Raw genomic sequence first — 24,677 nt, forward strand, 5'->3', positions numbered from 1 at the left:
TTTGCAATTTCCATTTAAATAGTAAATCTTAAATAAACGTTTACAAAATTAATGTTAAATGTGTGAAAGTAAAATTTATTTTAAAATAAGTGGTGAATATAAGGTCGTTCCCATCGCTAGAAATGGACAAGAAACAAGCAGAGAGGGAAAGAATTAATATCACCTACAATAATAGAGAAACAGTCGGAACCTCTTGTGCAACTTACTATCAACAAGCCTATATTGTTGCATACCCTATCTCGAACAGCTCAAAAACTTTCAGTAAAGTTCCGATTTAAAAAGATTTTTCCCCCCAGATAATGTCGAATTGCGTGGAGTGTTTGTGAATCTACAAACACCTGCGCATTTTCCATTCTATCCCTCTTGTACTTTCCATCTCCTTTACCGTTGAGCACCTGTTGTTCACGAATTGCGTTCCTTCTTTGAAATAATCGAGCTTTGCTTTTTGCACATAAATCATTCTATGCTGAAATAGAATAATATTAATTATATGAGGAATAATCGTAATTTAATACATTTTGGAGATTCAGACTGCTTTATTCCCTATTCAGTGTAATATTTGTTATATTACTTTAGTAATAATTATGCACATTTCTAAAATTATTGTATTTCAGAAATTTAAAGATAAAATTAAAGTATTCGTCTTCCTGCAAATAGATAACATTATCGTTAATGTAATTTTTAATATGACAACGATTCTTACTGACGAAAAAGCGCTTTAAGAAATGTTGTATTTCTGTTATCAGTGGCAGCAATGGATTCGTATAATTTCATCGAAGTATCGATTAGGAACACTTGTTGCAATAGAACTGACCCCAGCAGTAATAACTTTCGCTCTGTCCTCTTCTTTTATTGGGAAGACAAAGGCGGAAGCAGAATAGTCTGTGATGTACCAGATAGTCGATTCGTCTTAACATTCTAATCTTTTATTTTTTTCCGCTAATCGATGATCAACGTTGATTTACTAAAAAATATATTGAGCATGTTATCTCATTTTTAATATGTGAAATTTATCAAAGTTTATTAATTAACCAATCGTTCTACATTAAGATATCAAATATCTTGCGTATTTTACAAAGTGTATGATCTTTTAAATGATTAAAGAATGTTCATTAACATTATGTGTATTAAAATAAATAAAATAATGCACACTTTATGGATCAGAATAGTAAAACATTTAGCGATAAATAAATACTGACATAAATAGCCAATTTTATTATGAAATATCATTATATTAATAAATAATAAATAGAGAAACATAAATTATTATTATCATTTATATTTGTTCTTTTCCTGATTTGACTTTTTCTACCATTAGTTTTATTTTATAATTATTTGGCAATATTTATTACATAAGTATAGTAAAACAATTTTTGAATATATTAAGAAATATAATTATACATACATATAAAATTGAATAAAATTCATTATCCAAATAACAAAATTATTATTTGTCAACCCTGAAATTGTATTTAATGTTATGTTAACGAAATTTACTATTAAATTAAAAGCATCATAAGAATGTTAATTATTCTACCTTTTAATATGTATTCATATTTCTATATTAATTAATATATTTCTATTTATTAATTTAAAAAGGTCACATATACAGAACTAAATAAACCAGTACAAAAAATTTAGTCTTTCGATAATGTGAAAAACGATTACCTACAGAAGAGTATCGATTGCATGATAAATCGATTCGTTCAGAGTTCCGAGAAGTCGATTACTGGTGTCGATATAATCTAGTTTAAAATGTAGCACACACGTGTATTTTCTGTATTTTCTATAATTCCCATTTTATAAAAGAGTAAAGTACGAATAATATTAAAACTACGATGGCTAATGAAAGCCTAAACAATAGTGCTCCACAGGTACAAATAAAATTTCTTACGAAGCAGGAACAGTAAGTATTTTTAATTATCTTTTGTAAACTGCATTAGGAGGTTATTTCATTTTGTTACACAGTTATGACATTGTGTTTATGCTTTATATAATTTGCAATAATTTTGTTATTTCAGTAATCATAATATATGTGGTAAATAATTTTTTCAAATTTTAGGTATGCTGTTCCGGATTTCCCATTATCAGTGCACACATCCATTGTAACAAGTGAATTAAATACTCTTATAAATGAACTTCTAAAAGGTAGCATATTTCTAAATTAATAAACTTAAACATAAATTAAATTTATTGAGGAATATTTGTTTATTAACTGGATTTAATTCTAGAGTCGACCGATATAAAAAATGATATAGAATTTGATTTCTTGGTGTGCTCACAATTTTTACGCACTTCATTAAGTGAACACATAGCAGAAAAAAATATTTCTACAGAAGAAGTGATTATTGTTGAATATGTTGAAAAGTATCCACCACCAGAACCTCAGGATTGTCTTTTACATGACGATTGGGTATCTGCTGTTGATGTTTATGAAAAATGGTAACTTCTTTGATATTTATTGTTGTTATTTATTATTAACATTATTATTTTGTATTAAAATACTTATTATACTTTAATAGGATTTTGACTGGTTGTTATGATAACACATTACATATATGGACATCTAAAGGAAAACATCATTTAGTAATTCCTGGACATACTTCACCTGTTAAAGCAGTAGCATGGATATCCATGACTAGTGACACAGCCAGTTTTGTTAGGTATGATTTAAAACCGGGAAAAGTTGAATTGAATAATTTTAAATCATTCTTACCATCTATAATTTACAGTGCATCTCAAGATCAAACAGCTATAATATGGGATTGGAACATTATGGAAAACTCTGTAGATTGCATTCATGTATGCAGGGGACACGAACGTGGACTAGAAGCTGTTAGTATTAATTACGATAAGACTATAATGGCAACTGGGGCGTGGGATACAATGCTTAAAATCTGGTCTACAGGTAAGTAATTTATATAACAAAAAAGTGAAGTTCATTAATAAGAAAATGGTTCACTTTCATTTATGTTTGTAGCTAATCAAGATGAAAATGAAGATGGTGAATCCAGTTCAAAAAGATTAAAATCAGAACATGGTAAAACAAGGGTAAATAAAATGAATAAACAGTAGAATATTTGTCAACAAAGAAATAATTTATTATGATATGTACGTTTGCATTATAAAGGTACCTAAAAGAACTATGAAAGGTCACAAAGAAGCCATTAGTGGTGTAGTATGGTCAGATAAAACAGAAATTATAACATCCTCGTGGGATCATACGATGAAAATATGGGATTCAGAATTAGGAGGAATCAAACACGAACTGGCTGGAAATAAAAGTTTCTTTGACCTCGATTATTCCCCATTAACTCGTACTGTTATAACAGCGTCAGCCGATAGGCATATTAGATTATACGATCCAAGATCTACAGGTTTCGACTGACATCGTTTATTTATAAATTTCTAATCATTGTTGCATTGAAAGTTGTATTAAAATAATATTTCTTTTTTAGAGGGAACACTTGTGAAAGCAATATTCACTTCTCACACGCAATGGGTACAATCTGTACGATGGTCGCCAGTGGACGAAACTCTTTTTATTTCAGGAGCATACGATAATGAGATGAAACTCTGGGATACCAGAAGGTACGATAATTTCCAATTTTATTTACAAAGTTGCTTTCCGTGTAAAAAAAAAACTATTTCTCTTCTTATAGTCCTAAAGCGCCATTATTTGACCTTTCTGGCCATGAAGATAAAGTATTATGTTGCAATTGGTCGAATCCCAAATTCATGGTATCCGGAGGTGCGGATAACACCGTAAGGATATTTAAATCGAAACATATTGTTCGTTAATAGCGAAATATTGTTTTATAACTTTTACATATAATAGAGAAATGAATTGTGCATAGTGCAAATTAATAAGAATAAGATTCTTTTTATCAACTTAATATTTATTATATTCTAAATCAAGCAATATAATCATCTAAAAGAAATAAACACGTATCGCCATCGTGAAACGTACTGAATCACGAAATCATGTACTCAGTGTAAAATAATCAAAAGATATCGGATCAATCTTTTACCTCCAACATCGTAACTTGAAATAAATTAAACGTGAATGCAGATCGAGATGATGTATATAAAGTAATTACAAAATATTTTCGTACAAATAAACACATCTAACGAAATCAAAAAGACAAAAAGTACAACCCTAATGGAAAAAGTATTGCATGGCCTAAGAAAAAGCTCTCAGCATCAAATCAAAATTCGTACTCTTTTTATTTCAATGAGTTCTTTTTACGATGTGTTTGCTTTCCTTTTTTTTTCTTTTTAATTTTACCCTTCTATTTTACATCATTATAAAACCACCATTTAATTGACAAAAGAGGAGATCTAGTAATCGTTCTCATACATTGCCAGCATCTCGATTAAAATCTTTTTATCTTCACCTCTTTTTTTAAAATTTCGAATCTTTATTGCGCACAAATTAAAAGCATTTACTCAAAATAGTACAAATCGCATCAGCGTGTACGGTGTTAAAAGTATTAAGAAAAAGACTCGTTACGTTCTACCGTATTACCAAAAATCGAACATGGCATATTAATTCTCCATAGTCTTGTTACTCCGCAGAAAACAATCCTATCGTCGATTAGTATAAACGCGGACGCTGGATGTATTATTACACAATTAGTTGGGATAATGTGGGGGGCTTATTATTTTAACATTTCTTACAAAGGACAAATGTTCAGTCTGTTGGACATGCTGTACTACCACACATTAATAAACAGTATAATTTCGTTTAACCGATGTTCGATTGAGAAGAACGTGATATTTCTTGTTTCCTTTTTGGAGTTTCTCCTATTTTCGTTTTCTTTTTTTCTTTTTAATTTGTTAAGCTCACTCTTTTAGTCCTGGAGAATACCAAAAATCTATCTCAGGATATAACATTGAAAAAGGCATATACAATAGTCGCTACTTGATTCAATAGAAGGCATATCTCTCTTTTTTTAGTGTTGGAATACGTGTAAATACAGTCACTGATTTTGTACGAGAGTAAGTTTATTTTACAGACTTTACATTTCGTTTGTTCGTTTCTCGCAGAAATTGTTCTTTCACTCTTTGACACAACAAAGGAAAAGAAAAAACGAAAATGAATCTGTATTTATTTTTTTATGAAATTCAACGAAATCTAATGCAGACAAAAGAGAAGTACAATTTAAAAAAATGACATCTGAGAAGAAACAATGATATAATTATAATTTGGGGATTCACTCTCTCGCTCTCTTCTCTCTGTGTTGAAGACTATTTTCACAATTGGCCTGCCATTAGAGAAAACTTAGGAAAGGAAAAGAAAATGATTCGAATAAATCCCCAAAACAGATCGTTTATTGATCAAAAATAAGGGATGATAGTAATTAAGAATTTGATTCTTTCACTTTGAATACCAAACCATGCTTGTAAGTAACTCTAAAAACTGTTTGGTGCACGCTCCACATACAAAGTGTAAGAAGTGTGTGACGTTTAGAGCGTGCACACGCAGTGTGCAGTTTACAGTAACAGTGTGTCTCTGCAGTCTGTGTCGTGTCATAGGCAGATGGTTGTTCTTTTTATTTAAAGTACGCATTATAAATTATGCATACAACCTACACACCACACATTCGTCTCGCACTTTCTCTCTCTCTCGCTCTCGCGCACCTCATATGTGTTTCTTTTTTATCTTTTGTATTTACTACTTATATCTCACGTTCTCTCTCGCGCTCTCTCTCTCTCTCTCTCTTTTTGTTTTCTGTTTGCGTTTTTTGTTTTTCTCTTCTTTTTTTCGTTTTTTTTCTTTTTTAGAAGACCCTATCTATAACCCCCACATTATCTCACACAAAGACTAGCGTTTTTAAACGATCCAAAATAAACTAAGGGCACTTTTAGTGGCGTATGCCCTGTGTTCTTATTCAAGTTCCATGAAAAATCTAATTCTGACCGTTGTTAAACTTTGTTGTTGTTGTTCTTGTTACTTCATTTTTTTTCATTTTATTACAGCACCTATCGACTTCTAAGAGCCCCTATTTCTTAACTAGCTATGACACACTTGCCTTAATCTAAGAATTTCATTACGTGCTATGCCTCGCCATCTTAAAAGTATCCGAGAACCTAATGTGTGTGTTCATTTTTTACTTTTTTTTTATATTTTTTTCCCTCCCGATTACTTAATCCTCGTTTACGCATGCGAACTTAATGCCTCAACATCATATTTTGTTTCTTTCCTTTCTCTCGCTCTCTGTCCCTTTCACTCCCTCTTTCTCTCATCTTGAAATTTACGAAATTTTTAATTCTCATGTATATTCTCATTGGTCGCACACCACATAACAATTAATTATATAGTGGAGAGAAGAAACAAACAAAATGAATCGAATATAGTAATGGCAATTTTTTTTTTTGTATAATTACAAGTGTCGTTCTTTCGTCTTGACGCTTATGAATAGATTTGTATATGTCGAAAAATACAACGGATGTTGGATTAAACAAGGAGCACGGGAAAGTTATGGAAAAGAAATTAGAAGAGATACAGGAAGGGTCGAAGTAAAAAAAAAGCAGAACAATGGGGCAAATGGAAAAATGTTCGTCTCTCTCTCGTTATAGCTAAAAACCTATCTCCTTAACAATAGTAAAACAATGACTTAAAACCTCGGTGAAATCTAAGGACTGTACAAGTCGAAGTACGATGACGCGCGTTACATTATCGGGCATCATCAAAGTCTCAACTCGGACTCGCATCTTTCTTATTATTTCTTTTTATCGCTTAAGCCGACGTTCGACTAACATTATATTACTTATTTTTTTTTGTTTCGTTACTTAAAAACACCCTACGTTTTTTTCCTTTTTATCCTCATCTTTCTACATCAGCCTACGACTACTAGTTGTGAATCTAATCTAAAAAGAGGCTACGCTAGAAATTCTAAAGAAAGCTTACGGAAAGCAGCATTGCTTGGAAACATTACGTTCCAAAAAAGAGATTGGTTTTTTTCTTCTTTTTCGTAAACCACGCCCGGCCAGCCCAAGCACCTGACCCGCGGTGCGCAGCAAGCAGTTCTTACTATTTATATTACAGTAGATAATATGTTGTAGAATAATATATATTTATTATTAATATGAATAGCCAGTCAGTCTTGACGGGTGCGAGGTGCATAGGCTGAACGGTGCCTCGCCTGATGTGTGTTTTCCTTTCTTTTTTTTTTTTGCGTTTTTTTAACGAGGAGAGGCAGTTGTATATGTATCCTAACTATCACCTAACTAACTACCTAAACTTAATCACTTAATTGATTACTTCCTATCCAAAAATGGTACCTATCCTATATATTTATAATCAACACTAACTACACAACATCTCTTTCTTCCCAGGTTCTATACAATAGATTACGACGCATTCGCTCTTGTTTTCTCTCATGTTCACTCTTACTTTCTCTCTTGTATATTTCACATTCTAGCATCTATCTTCCCCCCCCCTCCACCTCGCTCATTTTATCATTTAACTTCCTTCTACCCCCCTGCTTTCTACACACATTTTCTTCTAAATTTCTAGCTCACGCACTTTCATTCGCCTTCTATGATTCTCCGCGTCTCTTTCGCTCATTGTCCCTTGCATCCATTGATCTTCCTCGCTCTCTTTCTCTCCTCTCTGCCCGCTCTCCAGTGCGGCTCCGTATCTGCGGGAGCTGGCATTTATGTCGGCCGAACCATCGTTCTTCCGCTCTCGGTCAGCACTATAAAAATGCTGCTCTTTTTTTTTGTTTTGGTCGTCACAATAATAATTAGTTATTTAGTACAAGTCTATTAGTAAAATTCTTCAAAATTCACTATTTAATCACATGTGATTTTTGTTGTCAGTCATGGTGACAATCGCTTGTGCAAACAATTTACACACTCGCAAATAGGTTCGCCTCTTTCTTTCTTTCTTTCTCTCGCTCTCTTATTCTTTTTTGTTAGTCTCCCTTAATGCATGGACTCAAATCGAGTAATAATCGGTCTCTTAAAAAATAGTTCATACCACTTTTTTCATCTTTTATCTCTTGTCATCAAATCGTGATGTACCAAAATAAACTAAATATATTATTTACTTCAAGTCTCAACAGTGTAAAAATCTTTCATACTTTAGATGACGTCAATAATAGTAATCATTAATTATAATAATACAGCATATTATTGTAATATTATAATAATAGCTACGATCGCCTCTAACTCTATCTAACTACCTGCCTGCCACTTCGAGCCCGGAGCTCGTAATATTTGGTAGAAAGCTTTCTGCTAATCGTTCCTCGACTCGACCTAAGTCAGACAACGTGAAAACTGTGCCAGATGTAAAAACGGGCTTAGAGGAACGCAGGAGAGGAGGGTGTTTTTTCTTTTTTTTATCATTAAACCTTTTGCTTCTCCGTTTTCTCTCACTCTCACTCTCTCTCTCTCTCTCTCTCTCTCTCTCTCTCTCTCTCTCTCTCTCTCTCTCTCGATACCACGTAGATAGAAAATTTTCAACTTATATTCTGTATTTTACGTTTCTTTTTGTTTCCTCGCGTTCGATCCTCTCGCCTATCGTTCTACTCCAGTCCCATTATCTTTTTCGTTTTCATTTGCAACGCGATTTTATTCGTTTGTTCGATATAATAAATTAATTTACACTCTATCTATCGTATTCCGTTGTAACAAGCCTATTCTGTCTCTCTCTCATTTTCTTTTGGGGCGGTATGGATTAGTCTCAGTTAACAATGATCCGCCATTTGATTTCATATCATTTTTCTTTTGTTCCTAGACCCCGTACGAACCGTACAGATGTTTTCGGTCCGTCAATCCCGTTAGTGGCAACTATACACATACAAAATCTATTCGAATTCATAACCAAAAAACAAACGTAGTGATATTTAACTGGCTACAACGCAAAAACAATTATATTCTCTTAACTAGAAGATCAAAATTTGGCTCAAGTTTCGCATTTACATACCGACGTAAAAATATATTATAATATTTTTCAGCATATCCCAGTCTAGCGGATTTGTCTGAAAAGGCACAATTCTAAAAAAAATATCTGTATTCACTGTACAATTAAAACTGATATCAATTCGTAGTAACTGTACTCATAAATATAAATCTTCTAAAAAGTACTATGTTCCTTTCCTTCTTGTTACAATAATTACATATATCCTGAAGTTTTTTTTTCCTTTAGAAATAAAGCTTCATCTTTTTCTCTCTCTCTCTCTCTCTCGCTCGCTCGCTCTCTCTCTCTCTCTCTCTTAAAATCTTCGCTTCTTTTTCGTCCATAAAATATATTCGTCCGTGATTAAAAAGAGAACGCGAACTGTACTTGTAAAAGTAGATAAAAATCTCCGCGTGGCAATACATACATACAATATATGTGCCTGGCTTGGAATGTCTGAACGAAACAGAAGAAAACAAAAAGAAATAATATGATGAGAGTGCAGTTAGTGGATGGGGTGGTGTGCGCTGTTAAGGAAGAGCTCTTTTCTTCAGTATCTTCTGTGAAAAAGAAATACTGATCCACAACCCCTTCTCTTCGCAGCCCAGCCACCGGCCAGCCAGCTGGCACGAAAGTCCGGTAGGTACTGATTACAAGTAACCGAATCTGAATGTTTTTTTTAATCAATTCTAGCATTTGGAAGTGCTTTTTTCTGTATATTATTATTATTATTATTTCTTGGGAAGAATTCTCCTTTGTATATTTCTGAGCAGCGTTTCTTTTATAGTTTACAGTTTTTGTTAAAATATTTTATTCACACTCTCAAAGCCTTTAGCTTCGACTTATCGTTTCCTTAGTAAATGTAATACCTAAAGTTAATCCTGGAAGCCTATCAGCTTGACACTAAACTGTCCGTCGCAGAATATCAGTTTTGTCACTGTCGTAATGATGTGTTGGCGTTACAGCGTATGGAGCCGTGCTGGTGCCGAACAATGTAGATGACACGAGCACTCGTACCCCGTTCTTATGACAACATTCATTCTCTAATCGTTGGAAAATATTAACTACTTTCACCTATTTATCTGATGGATAAAATGTATAAAAGATGGCTGGCAAGTCAATTATCATGAGGAAGAATCTTATCTGACTTTATGTATTGTATTTAGCCTTATCTATCCTTCATTAATATAATCCTTCTTATCAACAGGTGTGGCTCTCCTAACTTACATAACTCTCGGTGTAATCGTATCTGAAATGTTAAAAAAAAACGGAAATCTGGTTCAGCTTTGTTTATAAAATCCTATATATTTATATATATAACAAAAAAATCATTGTGAAATGCTATATATACCTAAAAACCATAGCCTACTTGGGCTGCTGAGCTTGGTATTGTTGGTAAGAATCATCAGGAGATGCTGCATTACTTGTTTGTTCAGAATCACCCAGTGGCATGGTATGAATAATGCTAGGAGGATAAGTAGTATAAGGATAGGGATGTGGGCTTGCTATGTACTGAAAAATGAAATATTAAAAAAATTAAAATTAACATAAATGTTGAAAAAATGATTGAAAATTTAAGAGAAAGTAAGAAAAAGATTCTATACTTACGGAACCAGTGCCAAGATGTAACGTAGACATTTGTGTAGTTAGTTGAGGAATCATACTGTATTGTGGATTACTAGGATCAGCTGATGGCATCATCTGTAATATGAAATTCATATTAAAATTTTAAATTTAAATACTTTTATTCAGTTCTTTTAACATTTAGTAACAATTTAGTACAAAAATATCCAGATTAATAATTATGCACTAATATATGAAATTTTTCAGTAATGGAAGAATAATATTATTTAAGATAAATGATAAATGATTTAAAAAAAGAGAGGAAGCAAAACCAACAAAAAGTTTGTACAAAAACTCACGTCGACCTGTTGCATGTGTGGAGGGGCAGTCTGCACCAAGTAAGGAGTCACCCAGGGCGTTCCTGGCACACTGTATCCCGGTAAAGCTTGACCATAATGACGACTATATTGTGTTAAGGTGGCTGCAGGTAGCATGTGAGTAGTTGCAACCCCGTTTTGACCAACACCACTTGTATCGTAATTCAAAGTTATATTCTGTGAAAGTACATACCACAACATTAAAACTGTACATTAAATACTATCTTCACCTTTTTGTAATTGCATAAATTACCTCGCCAGTTTCCCTCCATATTGTACTTTTGTATAATGATTTTTTCTTATTACCACCATCAGCAAATTTTACCAGTAACGGATCTTTAGCACCTTGTAGTGCCTTTCCATTAAACATCTGAATTATTTGTTCACATTTTTCTTTAGATTCCATTCTAAGATATACATAATATAAAATATTAATATTACTAAATGTAACAAAAATTAATATGATTGATAATTATCTTTTAAATGATAATATAACACTAACCTTGCAAATCCAACACCTTTACTTTGTCCAGCTGTATCACGTAATATTCGTGTTGAAATAACTTGTCCATATTGAGCAAGCAAACCTTCAACATCATTTTCTTTGAAACTCAGGGGCAGGTTTGCAATATATAGATTAGTCGGATCCTGCTCCTGTTGCTGAGAAGAGAGTAAAAAATACTATGCAACTTATTGTATTACACTCCTGGCTTTTTATATATATTGTAATATATATAAAAATATATTTTATAATATACTTGTATATAAATTTCAAAAAAGCTTCATATCTATCATTTTAACATTCACGACCAAAACACATGTATTTACATATTCCTGTGTAACTATGATTACAAATGAATGCACAGACGAGGTCACTACAATGAGAAATCAATAATCATAATAAATATGATTGGAACATTTTTATATTAGCTCACAAGGTCAATATTATAGATTTCTTATATCCTTGCATTTTTTATGATGATATTCGTTATAAGTATTTATTTAAAATGTCTCATAATACGCTTCTATTGTATATACACATTCACATGGAATGTTAAAATGATAATTCAAAATTAAATCTCATAACAATATATACAATGATGCAAGAAATTCAACAAACTAAAATTGTATACAGTAATCACAAAAATTTCTTACATATAACTTGTCAATGTATTTTAATAAAAATAATGAAAAAAAATTGTATAAATCTACAACAAGATACTACTAAAGGAGAGCATTAAACTATAACAATTATTTTAATCTAATATTGAATGTAAGAATGAACAAATACTCAAAAAACAATTTGTTATGAATTAAAATAATCATTATTTTTAATACTGAAAGATTATCATGCTTCATGGCATTACTTTACCATATTGTGGTGGTTCTCCAAATTTGCTTTATGGATGCTTAAAACTAGTATTGACATCAAATATATACTGCATTTATGTACAAAGCATGCTCACACGCATTCGTTTTTTCATAACGGAACTCCTTTTTTCTAAATTGTATATAAAATTTACAATCTATATGTGCCTATTGCATTCAAAATTTAGTAATGCATAATAATGACCTAAAAGTCAAGAAGCAACTAATGAATTCACAAAAAACCACAATAGTGAATCTCGCCTGTGCAAACATTGTTTATTTAATGCAAATAATAAATTGTTACATTCTTCCAGAACGTATTTATCAATTATTATATCCTTTTCTTTTTTCCAATTAAATCATTTGTATTAAATGATATCTCGAACGTGGTTTCTGTTAGATTTACATTGTTTTGTTAACTGTGTAAAATATATATTTGTAACAGTAAGTATCTTTCTTTACAAGTAAACTTTTTTGTAAAGAATATTCATAATTCTTTTCTAGTTATATTATCTTTCTACTACTTTTTATAAATTTGTGTTTTAGGAATCACATATTCTTATATGATAAATAACCAGTACCATAAGTAATGCAAGCTAACTAATTGTTTATAATAAACAATACTGAGGATAACCATTCAAAGCATTAATAAAATTTCAGTCACATATGACACACTGTTGGATACAAGCATAACAAAAAAGCACAGGCATGTTCACATATATACAGTTATATTATAAGATAGAAATGAAAGTGAGTCAAATTATCTTGCAATGTTATTAAAATATATGTTTCCAAAATATATACACATACATATACATGTGTTCATGCTCAAGTTTTTCTTGCTTACGATTCTCATATGTAGAGAACAAAAAGCAAAAAGATATATGTACACTAAACTTAACTCGAATTCGAATTTGATATTTATGCACCCTCAAGCATATTTTGAGATCCACCATTTCTCTCAAAAATCAATCAACTCTACAGTTACTTGAATATACTTATACTTTACGACAATTTACTTCAATCTTGCGAATGCATTAAAACAAAAAAATAAATAATGAAAACATTATGATATAAGCTAAGCTTATGGCATCTATATATGTATATATATATTTCTTTTAAAAAATATAATATACATATACACATATATGTATGCATATAAACACATATACATATATGTATGATAAAACCATAATATAATTTAATGACTTTGTATCTCAATAAATTGATTTAATTGATCAAGTGTGAATGTGTATAAAGGATTTTAAAAATAATTTGTACATATTTCTATACATGATACTTAATCAGTAAATCACTAGAAACTTTAGCAATTCTCTGTAGCTATAGTGTACTAAGTTCTTGCTAAAGACTTTTCAAAATTCCCAAATACACATCCTAAACTTGTTTGGTGTGCCGGTTAAACTTTATTAATCAAGCCAAGTGTGTCAATCAGAGTCAACCAACACCCCAGGATTAAGATAGCACCTGATCTTCGCATAGCATCACTAACTGGTAAGTAAATACCATGTACCCTGAATACATTTAATAATGGGTACATTGTTTAGTTATATCATATCACATGCGACTGACATCATCACAGCTGCTGATGGCACCCCGTGCTTTTACCGCGGCCAGATTAGAAGAAACATTCCAAGTTAGTCTTTTATTTAGCAATAAATATAGGCAGGAACCAGTACTTTTTATTGGCAATGTGCATACGTAGATAAAAACAAATAAAGAAAATTCAAAGTGAAAAAATTTTTAAACTAAATGTATATAAGCGATCTTTTCTAATATTTACACACCGTTAGAATAAGAGACAGACACATAACATTTGACAGATTGCACAGAGAATAAGATAAACTATAACGTATTTTATTCATGTAGTATAGTATACTACCACACTTAAAAGCAATTTTAATGGAGTATTCTAAAGAATTTTAGAATTTTTCTTAGTATGACAATAAGCTACTGATTCTTTTTTTTACATAGGGCACAGACACAGACATCTGAATACATTAGAATAATTTGCTAGAGGCTTGATTTAGTGCTGAAATGAATGCAATCTTCAGACACGAATTATAAATGTGTTGACACAGCAGTATCAGCAGTTTGTGGCCGAGGTACAGCAACAAGCATCGATAGTTTGGTAGGTATATAAGACAGAATGGCAGAGAACTGGTGAAAACTAGAGATTTTCAGACAAGTGAGATAGGTTCTAATAGGAAGAACTTTATAGTACTTCTTTTTATCTTAAAATATGCATAATTGCCTGCTACTATATTTTCACTGATAATACAATTATATAACGTTATACTAGTCATATTACCTTTACGAACATCTGTATCATAAAAAATTTTTTTCGAATTTTATCAATGAAAATATAATTTGTGCATAATACCACCCCTCTAGCAGCAATATTTTTCTGTTGTTAAAAGATAAATCTTAAGCATGTGAAAGTTTATAAATTTATTTGAAATCCCTTCTCACTTGTCAGTAAATTTAAATAGTTCTAATTTTTGTTATATCTTCCATAAAACCTGTCACTTTCTTTTAATCTGACATCTCTATACTAAAAATACTTTTTCTACAAGACGCAACGATTATAAGATACTAAACAGTCTTGTCAAGATACAAACTCTATGCATTTCTAGAGGGGCTGAGAGCAGAGCAATGATGCCAAGACGATGATGCCATGTTTGTCTTTCAACTATTATAACAAAAGTGAATAATTTAACAGCATTTTAAAGAACTTCATTATTAGTTATAAAATATTTATTAATAACAATTTTTCTGGAATTTAAACATAAAATTGAAAAGAACAATATACAGCATGTATACAAAACATATATTGACATCTACTATTTATCATAACAATTTGATTAATTTTTTATAGTTAATAAAATAAATAATAATAACTTATATATTATGACTGTAGTCAAATACTGCTATTAGCAAACAAATATTGCAAATAAATTGTTGAATCTAACTTTAAAAATCATTTCATTGGAAAACTTTGATCACTGAAAGACAACCATGATATCTATTGTGATCAGAATTTCAGTACTTTTTTATCCAACATTATATGATAAATAATGCATGAAAGTACTGTACTGTATACATATTTATCATAGCAGTACAGGAATAAAAATCTTTTTCAAATTAATGGCATTTAATAGTTGATATATCAATGGGAGAGCGTAAGGGTTGTAATAATGATCAAATGTAAGAGGACTACAGATGGATTTTAGAATAGGATAGACTGAAAAGTAGAAAGGCAGAAATAGGAAATAAAAAGAGAAAAAAGATAAAAGGGAATAGAAAAAGAGGGGAAAAAGAAAGAAAGAAAAGAAAAGAAAGAAAAGAAAAGAAAAAAAGAAAAGAAAGAAAAGGAGTTTACTGTTACTCTGGTATTACTGTACTTGCATGCACAACCAACGTACACTGGGCAGTCTAGGGAGCAACCAGATACCCACTTTCGCCATCTGCGCTTGGATGCCCTTGGCAACCAGTGCTTTCACAGCACCCTCTGCCGCCACTGGTGACTCAAAGTCTACAAATCCGTAACCTGTAACACAACAATTGCAATATCAATTAGCAAAACCAGTTAGTAGTAACGTTGAATTCATAGTTAATAAAAAATAAATGATAAAAACAAAGATATAATAGAAAAGTTAATTACCTTTACACTTATTCGTATTTTTATCCAAAATGGCCTTTGTAGATGTAATAGTTCCATATCTGCAAAAACACAATGTATTAGAAACAACACACTCCCGCACTATAAATAAAATTCAATGTCTGTTAGTTCTACTAAAAGTTAGAGTTATATTGACAATCAATTCAAATAATAATATACTACCAATCAGATATTAACAGAAAATACTAATTGCACGAATGACTTACTGAGAACACATGTTTACGAGGTCCTTGTCAGTTGTATTTTGATTGAGGCCACGAATATACAAATTTGTTTTTGATAGCTGTTCTGCCTGTTGTCCTTGTATAGCATTATTGCTAAGACTTGTGCTCATTGTCCCACTTCGACTGCCGGTAGCACTGCTGGAACTACTATTAGTGTTAGCTGGAGAGGAAGCTGTAGGTACCCGTTGTCCACCATACTGTAATACAGTTAAAATATACAATTAAAAACAATTAAAAATCATTATTAACATAATAAATATATAAACAAAATAGTACAACATGCATATTTTATTATTTTAGAAAAAATTTTATAAAAAATGTTTTTGGGACTAGATACATTAAAACCTTTTAATTATATTAACAATTAGTATTTTTTAAACAATAGAACTTAATACAAAATATCAATTTAAAAATACTCAAGCAATAAATAAATACGCAATAACGAAATATGATTCAAATTAAATACTATTCTGTTAGAAAAAAAACATCTAATATTTGAACTTGATGAAAAAAGGTATCGAACGTGGTAATCAAAAATTATAAAAGTATACTAGCCCCACCCGGTACGAGAAAAGATTAAAAGTATCATGATATAACACGTGATAATTTTTTATTTTATCACGCCCTCTATCTACATACTGCCAGAGAATAAAGCTTTTCTTTTACTTTCAACTTGTCCTTTATAATTATGCCGGTAAAACATAATACCACTACTACAATAAAAGAGAAACGAAGATCTATGTATCATTCTATGCGAAGTACATACATTTTTTGAACAATCAATTGAAGAGACACATTGTGAGTTCAGGAAAGAATAAATGTTAATGAAAGATTGGAAAAACAAATGAGAGAAGAAATCGCACATCGTTTCCACGAGAACTGTGCTGAGTTGTCACGGCCCCACCCGGTTTGAGAAAGGGTTAACCCTTTCGCTGCGCAAAATGGTCTTTTCTCCTGCCTACGCATATATTCATTTTACAATATCACAGATACCTAAATTAAATAGTTTACACAAAAAAAGGGAAGATCTACAATTATCACACGACACTCCGCGCATACTTTATAGGTTACCTTGTTGCACTACCCAACCATTTTCTAACCATCAAACTGCACGTAAGCCGACTACGAACGTCACCCTCTCTTCATAAAACGATTAACCTTACTCACAAATAATTCAAAACTCCATCTGTTAAACTCAAGTTTCAAATTCACCATTGCATTCTAGATAAAAGCATCAATCATTCTTTAAGTTCATATGTATAAAGAGGCTAAACATTCCAGCTAATAAATCACACTTGTATCCGAATAAACAACAATCAATTTGACGTACAATGTTTAAAGTCTTAAAGTAACAACCTATTTGTCCATATGCCAATCGAGAGAATCAAAGAATCCGTCCATGTTCAAATCGAAAACAGTTCGTTACAGGAAAACGGCATGAGTTCCGAATGGTATAAAGCTCTAGCTGATGAGGAATGAAAGGAGAGGACTTACCGACGCGTGCTGTGCGTAGGTGGCGGTGGCGTAAGGATTCGCCGTAGGCGGTAGTTGCTGTGCTCCGACAGGCATCTGGCCCGCCGCAGCTGCAGCCGCTGCGCTTGGATACCGCGTGTACGGTGGATAGGCAGCCGCCGCCGCAGCCGCAGCCGCAGCCGCATGAGAGGGCGGCGCTGCGCCCCAAGCCGCTGCACTGCTCGCGCGATACTGCACGGGGTTCCCACCTCGTGGTCCGCCGCCGGTGTTCCCCTTCAATCCATGCCCGCCTCCACCACCGCCGCCGCCACCGCCACCTCCACCTCCACCGCCGCCACCGCTCGCCGGACCAACACCGATGCCACCGCCCGTAGCGCCGCCGCCGCCGCCTCCACCACCACCACCGCCACCCCCGGCGCCACCGGCATTACCATTATTAGCACCCACATACGCCGGTCTAGGACCATTCGTACCCTGAAACAGGTAACAAACAAGTACATTTTGATCCTTCAATTCTGTTTATTGATTTGTCGGTAGAGTGAACATATTTGAAAGGGAAGAGAGAAAAATAAGGAATGTTACAAAATAGCTTTATTGAAAAAATGATTGTAGCAGCAATAACATAAAATTTATACCTTACTTAGATATTCTAAAAAAGAATGATCAATAAAATATTAATTATTTTACAGTAATTATTTCTGTGTTTTATTCCAATATGAAGTGGACATTCCCTGTTTTTAATCAGTACATTTATATTCTTTAATGCTATCTTATGGAAAAAATTTTGAACATTATAATCATTGTGATTTGATAATTCTGCTATAAAATGAAAAATCAAGAAAAATGAACTTTGCTTGTTTCTTTCTTTTACTCTTCATTTATATGCAAATCCATATTTTTATGAATAGTAATTTGTTTTTAATTTTCATTCAAACAATAGAATCAAATATTGTAACAAGTGCTATATTTTAAACATTTTACATAGGATGTTTCAAAAAGTTGATGCCAAACTTCATATACTATTCATCAAAGCGGGCGAAAAGGTCCTAATAAACATGACTGCAAATATTAGAGACCTTATTATATAAAGAAGGTTTTCTGGATTACAGACATCTAACCAGTAATGTGTTCAGTTCCCTAAATTAATTAAAAATTTCTGAAATGATAAAGGGCAATTTTCAACACTTTGGAGAATCGAAAACAGTTTCCACTTTTGACTTAGAAAAAACAGTTTTGCAAAAAGTTGATGAGAATCCCGATACAGGCTGTCGAAGAATAATATTTCAGAAAGAGACCATTCTTGAGCCATGTCACCATGTGGGAGAATCAGAAAATTTCAAAAAGTTCAATAGCACCGGTACTGCCTGATATTATTAATGACAATACTAATCTTCTTTTATTACTCGACGAAACGAAAATATATCTGGTAATTCAATCACAGTCACGGTACCACACACAAATCTTTTTAGGCACAGTTGGCCTTTAAATTTAGCCTCGCGGCACAGGAATACAGAACGTACAATCGTAACTGAAGACAGAGTCACGCCAACTGTAACATTTTCCAACGTGATCGCAGCGAAATCGTGATCGTCGGCAGAGAGACTAACGCGAGTCACCCAAGAAATAAATCGTTTAGGATGATTAATATCGCCTTGAGTATATTATTGTGGCAAAGTGAGAATAGGCAACTGGTTCATTACAGAAAGGAAGGAAAAGAAAAGAAGTTTGCGCTCTACCTGAGATTTGTGAGGTAACGATAACAATTACTATTTGCGGTGAAAACAGAAAACTTGCCCGCAACATTTCTTTTCATTGTAACCACATCTACGCTAATTTTCTTCGACTGTTCCACAGTAAAGATCATAGCATTACTTCTGTAAACGATATTGCGTGAGAACATATATACACAACGTATACACAAACGGACTCACGCTTAGCCGCTGCGCTACGCTATCCTAATTAGAGTCATTTGCACAGCAAATTCGTGTCAGTTAATGTCTTTAGCAAACATGTTACAACGACTCTTGTAAGTCCGCGTACCAACAGTAGGCACAATCGGTTGGTCTGTTGCCAGATAAATTTGTTCACAAATAGGCCTTAATTGTAACGTAGGGAACGTATTGTACATGAAACAAGAGAGAGGGATATTCGAAGGTTGTCCTCCAGATGCGCCCAGTTAAAAATTACCGAATTCACAGCTCTGCCTCCATTGGTCTATAATACGTGAAATCATTTTATCCGTCTCGCGAAATACTCGGAAAAATTTTTACTACTAAACCATTACTTTTAATAAGGAACTTTTGGCGTTTTAACACTCGATATCTTTTAATGATGTATGACATTTCGTCATTTTTGTGTCACTACTTCTTACGACTTTGCGGCATTATTAGATGAAAATATCTTGTTTTTATAAATGTTTAATTTTAAGACTAGACACACCCATCCTTAGCTTTCCTTCGCCACAGTATCGTCTCCGAACGGACTGATTTTACATCCTTCGAACGGTCAACATCCTTTAACCGGGTATACACAGCCGTAGATCGGTCACTCACTCATCTCGTACATACGCACCAGCGTAACTGTCTTCGTTATAAGTTGTTAGAATAAACGGTGATATATAACTTACTATACTGTGCCATATTCATTCAACCACCTCTGTTATCTTAACCGAAACAGAGGAACGACTATTTCGCGGCGTCGATTAACCGAATCGTAGCGAGAATTGACGCCTCTCGCTGACGCGTTTTCCTCGCGACCGCGTCTCTCCGCGAACGGTCGTAACAATGATACTAATGCAGAAGCATTGTTGCGAACTTACAATAATTTTCTGATAATCATATTTATCATTTTAATAGAATCTTTGTATTTAGATGTTTCATCTTATATACCACTTATGCCTATATGTAAGAAAATGTGACGCTATCACACTGTGACATTGTAACACTGAACTTCATACGTGAATTCATTTCTTTATTTTCAAATGGATTTAAAATTCATCAGTTAACAGTATCTTTCATTATCAAAAATTGCATGTTGGCTATGTTATCGCATCCTTGTTACATGAAGAACGTAATTGCACGTTAAAAATAATGTCTAATTTACGTAGAATTAATAAAATTTCTGTTTCTATTATAATTAAAATGACTACACTAACTCAATCAAAACAATCAAAATGTATACAAATTAAAAGAATATTATTTGTTTATAATTATTGTGAACAATAGCTATTTCTATTAAATTAGTATTTGCTAAATAAATAAAAAATAATTCAAGCTTAAAAAGAATAGAGGAATAATATGGGAACGTACATAGGTTCGTTTACATACGTTAAAGTATGTCTTCAAACAATATCGTTCGAGGGGTTTAACGTTTATCGAATCAATTCTTTTTTGTTTTTCATCGGCTTATCTTCTAAGATATATTCACGTAGGAAGAAGTAACTTATACACATATATATGTGAATATGTATTGTAAATACAGCTTTTTATCTATCGTGCTTGACCTCTACATAATGGTACTATCAAATACTAATAATATAGAGAGGTCTCGTTACAAACGATTGTAAAAACGTTTCTCATATTCGACAAGCTCGTTCATTTCTCATTGATGCAAATTCGAAACAGCATTACGATTACTTATGTAACGATAAGATAACGGTATTTTACTTGTAGCAAGTTCCAAGCGCAATTAATGAAAACTTCGCAAGGATTCTCTAGGAAATGTTAATTCCTAACGGCACAAGGCGAATAAACTGACAGTATTTTGCAGTTGCGAAATTTTGTACCTATTTTATTTGTAAATATTCTGGAACAGAAATTGTTGACAAGGAAAGGTATAGCACTCTATAATATTTAGTAAATAAAATAATTTTCCGTCTAGATTATATCTTTCTAATTATATTCATACGAATAGGAATTTATAGATATAAAAGTCTATATATAGTAACAACGTACGTATATCTTGTAATTTGCAAAATTTTACCAAAAATATTAGTTCAATTGTGTACAAGAGGGCCCAGTAGATAACGTGTACCATAATAGCTAATCAATTTTCGTGACACTTACTATTTTTATCGCATAAAGATGTGGCTTAATTCTTTTATTTAACTCTCAGATAGTATCATTGGGTTATATGTAGATGACTATAATAATTTATCTAAGATTAATAAAATCTTAGGTCATTTAATGTTACTTTGTACTGTATATTTCCGTGATATAGGTTAATAATAAAATAAAACTAAATTAAAAATTAAATAATCTAACTCTAAATTATTATGATCTTGAATGACTCAATAATGATAGCCCACATAAGTGCTAAAGAAAACAAAATCGAAAAGAAATAGTGTAACTAGGTATAAAATGAGGAAGTAGTGTAGCTAAGTAAATGAAAAAGAAAGGGACGTGTTTCCTTCGTCGATCAACACTCGCAGAATCACTCGCGGCGGTGATTTGGGCGGATAATTTTCTCATCGAAATAATCGAAAGCTTGCTGTCATTGATATATTTTCTATGGGCGGTTGATTGTCAGGCAACATCAAAAATAAATTGCAATCGCGATCACGAAGGACTTTCCTCGTGGTGGTGTGACCGCCGCCATTGCATCTGTTGCAATCGCAGGACAGGCCTTTCCAGGACTTTCGAGCGCGTTGCATTCCAACCTCTTTAGAAAGGCCTCACTCGTTGATTTGCATTTTTGGCATAGTTGTGATAACACGGTTTACCGTTTGTTGGAGAACGAGACGAAAGCCAACCAGGTATGGAAGGGAATAGAAAAGAGAGAGAGAGAGAAAAAGAGAGAGTAGTACACGGTTGGCAAGTGACACCAGAGCTGAAAATCACGACTTTAAATCACTTATCGCGAAATTCAAACCTTGTTGCTTCCTGTACTACTTACTGATTTCTTTCCTCCCGTCTTCCTCTCTACCTTATTAGTAAACACAGAGAAGTCCTATTTCACGCTTCTGTGTGGGCGATTTGTTTCTAAACCCTTGTTATTCAAATTTCTAGATACACATGAAACGTTATCTACATTTGGTAAGAAAAAGAAAGCGTTAATGGATCAGATCTATCGAGAACTGTTTACCGATACGCTTGCGCATCGACTTTGCTACTTCCTACATTATCCACCAACTATAATGTCCCTTTTTTCTCCATGTGATATCAAGTGGACAAGACTGATGGAAATGGGAGAAACATACATATTTGCCTTATGACAGGTCCAAACTGAGTTAAAGCGCTTCTTCTTCATTGATCTTGTCAGATTCCACAAATTCGTCTCTCATAAATAATTATGCAATAAACACTCGTATAATTTCTAAATTTCTGCCAATTCTTCTGAGATACTTCTTTAATAAAATCCTAGATACTTCTTTCCTAATAAAATCATCAGATTATACAAGGCCATTGCAATTATAAAAACTGTTATGCGTATTAAGAACTGGCGGCATTAAGAAAATTGTAAAGTCTCGCAGTGGACAAGTCGAAATCATGGAGGGTAAGTCTGAGTCTCGTGAGGCTTCGAATCGTCTTATTCCCATCGCTAGGTACGGTACACGTTACAATGATGCGCAGACGTGATAAGCAGGAAGTGGCATCCGGTCGGTACATCACGATACCCATTTCACACGTCGTTCTCTATTTCGCAGTGACCAACGGCCACGTTGTCTGCATGCCGTTCAATTGAACCGGCGGCATCTACGGGCAAATCGTCTGTCTCGTTATCGTTCCGTTCTGTTAAAGCACCGCGATGCCGGTCCTCCATTGTCACGATGATCACAGACGCCTCCACACACCCAACTTTGGAGCCTTGCACGCGCCTTTTTCATTCATCGTTAGGAATCTTCATTGATGTTAATTGCTAATACGAATAGTTAAAAGAAGTATGTTACATGTACTGGGTCTAAAATTAATATATAAATAATCGTATCAGCTTCTTTGATTGATACGTCACGTGATATATGCTTTTTTAATGTTTTATTAGATTATCGAGTAAGTCCTCGTCGAGGTGACAATTTTATTTTGAAGTTTAAACGGGACCTAAATATTACTTGCATAATTATTATATTATGCTCATACAATTTCTTTAACGGATACAATACGAGGCATCTCATTTTAATTATATTTTCTATTATCGAATGAATCCTTGTTGTACAAATTTGTTACAACATTATTTCGAAGTTTAAGTGGAATCTGATTATTACTGATATAATTATTTATCTAATATTACTATGCTATAATATATATCTTCAAGAATCTGACAATAATCCATTGCAATTTTTACTATTAGAAGTTGCAAAACAAATTTTGAAGGGAAGAAACCACTAGGAAGCTTAAAGTATGGAAGCAGTCGGTGGAAACACTGTCATCTCGAATAATTTACAACTTGTACTCTCATTTCTACAAGTAGTCATTAAAATCCGTTAAAGAGTCTAGCGAGTTAAGGAGAAGGAGATGGTAAAGGTTCAGCTCGTTATAAGACGACTGTATTTTCTTCCTCGATGAATTTCAATGACATTATCATTGGCATAAGTTTGCAAACTTTTCATGATTAGCAACGAGGAGATAAACGTTGCATTTACTGCAAATCTTAACGAGATCACGGGAGTACTCAGCCGGATAATTATGTTCAAGATCCAAATAATCTTCTTGATATTCATACAATTTATTAAAAACTTGCCTTGACTCTGAATAATATAATGATCATGAAACTTTAGAGCGACTTTAGACACATTTCAAAGTCTATTTAATTTTGAAGGGTCAAAATAATTAACTCCATTTATTTAGTTTCAATTAATTGATAGTAATTCAAATATTATTTGTCTATTTTTTTTATTTGTTATATTTACTTAATATTAGTTATGAGTTTTTGATAATAATATTATTTGCATATTTATTGCTATAGAGTAAAAATTCAATTTAATTAATCACGTTATTCCATCCCAAAATAGCGAAATCGTATTTGTCGAAGTTTTCCTGATCCTTCTTAATGATTCCTTAACAAACAGGAGGGCAAATATACGTAGATATCTTATGGCAAACATCAAGTTTATAGCTTGAATTGATCAA

The 24,677-nt window shown here is 32.8% G+C and overlaps 2 protein-coding genes across 8 annotated transcripts in view; one reads left to right on the forward strand and one right to left on the reverse strand.

Moving 5' to 3' along the window:
• The first annotated feature begins 1,743 nt into the window (after positions 1-1,743).
• LOC117165902 (ribosome biogenesis protein WDR12 homolog) lies at positions 1,744-3,896 on the forward strand. Its single transcript, XM_033349399.2, has 9 exons — positions 1,744-1,906; positions 2,063-2,148; positions 2,232-2,442; positions 2,523-2,663; positions 2,733-2,908; positions 2,981-3,051; positions 3,131-3,377; positions 3,459-3,591; positions 3,663-3,896. Exons 1-9 carry the CDS (start codon positions 1,839-1,841, stop codon positions 3,799-3,801), a joined length of 1,272 nt encoding a protein of 423 aa, XP_033205290.1. The 5' UTR covers positions 1,744-1,838; the 3' UTR covers positions 3,802-3,896.
• A 1,416-nt stretch (positions 3,897-5,312) lies between these two features.
• The window catches only part of shep (RNA binding motif single stranded interacting protein alan shepard), a 45,856-nt gene continuing 26,491 nt past the window's right edge, over positions 5,313-24,677 (reverse strand). Inside the window, exons 2-11 of one of the 7 annotated variants that reach the window (XM_033349392.2) lie at positions 17,635-18,087; positions 16,123-16,337; positions 15,899-15,957; positions 15,639-15,784; positions 11,351-11,508; positions 11,102-11,255; positions 10,837-11,025; positions 10,517-10,609; positions 10,260-10,420; positions 5,313-10,157 (exon numbers count right to left, since the gene is read on the reverse strand). In XM_033349392.2, coding sequence (XP_033205283.1) covers positions 10,274-10,420; positions 10,517-10,609; positions 10,837-11,025; positions 11,102-11,255; positions 11,351-11,508; positions 15,639-15,784; positions 15,899-15,957; positions 16,123-16,337; positions 17,635-18,087 — 1,614 coding nt within the window. In that variant the 3' untranslated portion in view covers positions 5,313-10,157; positions 10,260-10,273. Of the gene's footprint in view, positions 10,184-10,259; positions 10,421-10,516; positions 10,610-10,830; positions 11,026-11,101; positions 11,256-11,350; positions 11,509-15,638; positions 15,785-15,898; positions 15,958-16,122; positions 16,338-17,634; positions 18,088-24,677 lie in introns of all 7 variants that reach the window. The other 6 variants (XM_076617503.1, XM_033349395.2, XM_033349390.2 and 3 more) reach the window with 6 other exon arrangements.

This window comes from Bombus vancouverensis, chromosome 3 (genome assembly GCF_051014615.1).
Source record: "Bombus vancouverensis nearcticus chromosome 3, iyBomVanc1_principal, whole genome shotgun sequence".
Classification (NCBI taxonomy): Eukaryota; Metazoa; Arthropoda; class Insecta; order Hymenoptera; family Apidae; genus Bombus; species Bombus vancouverensis.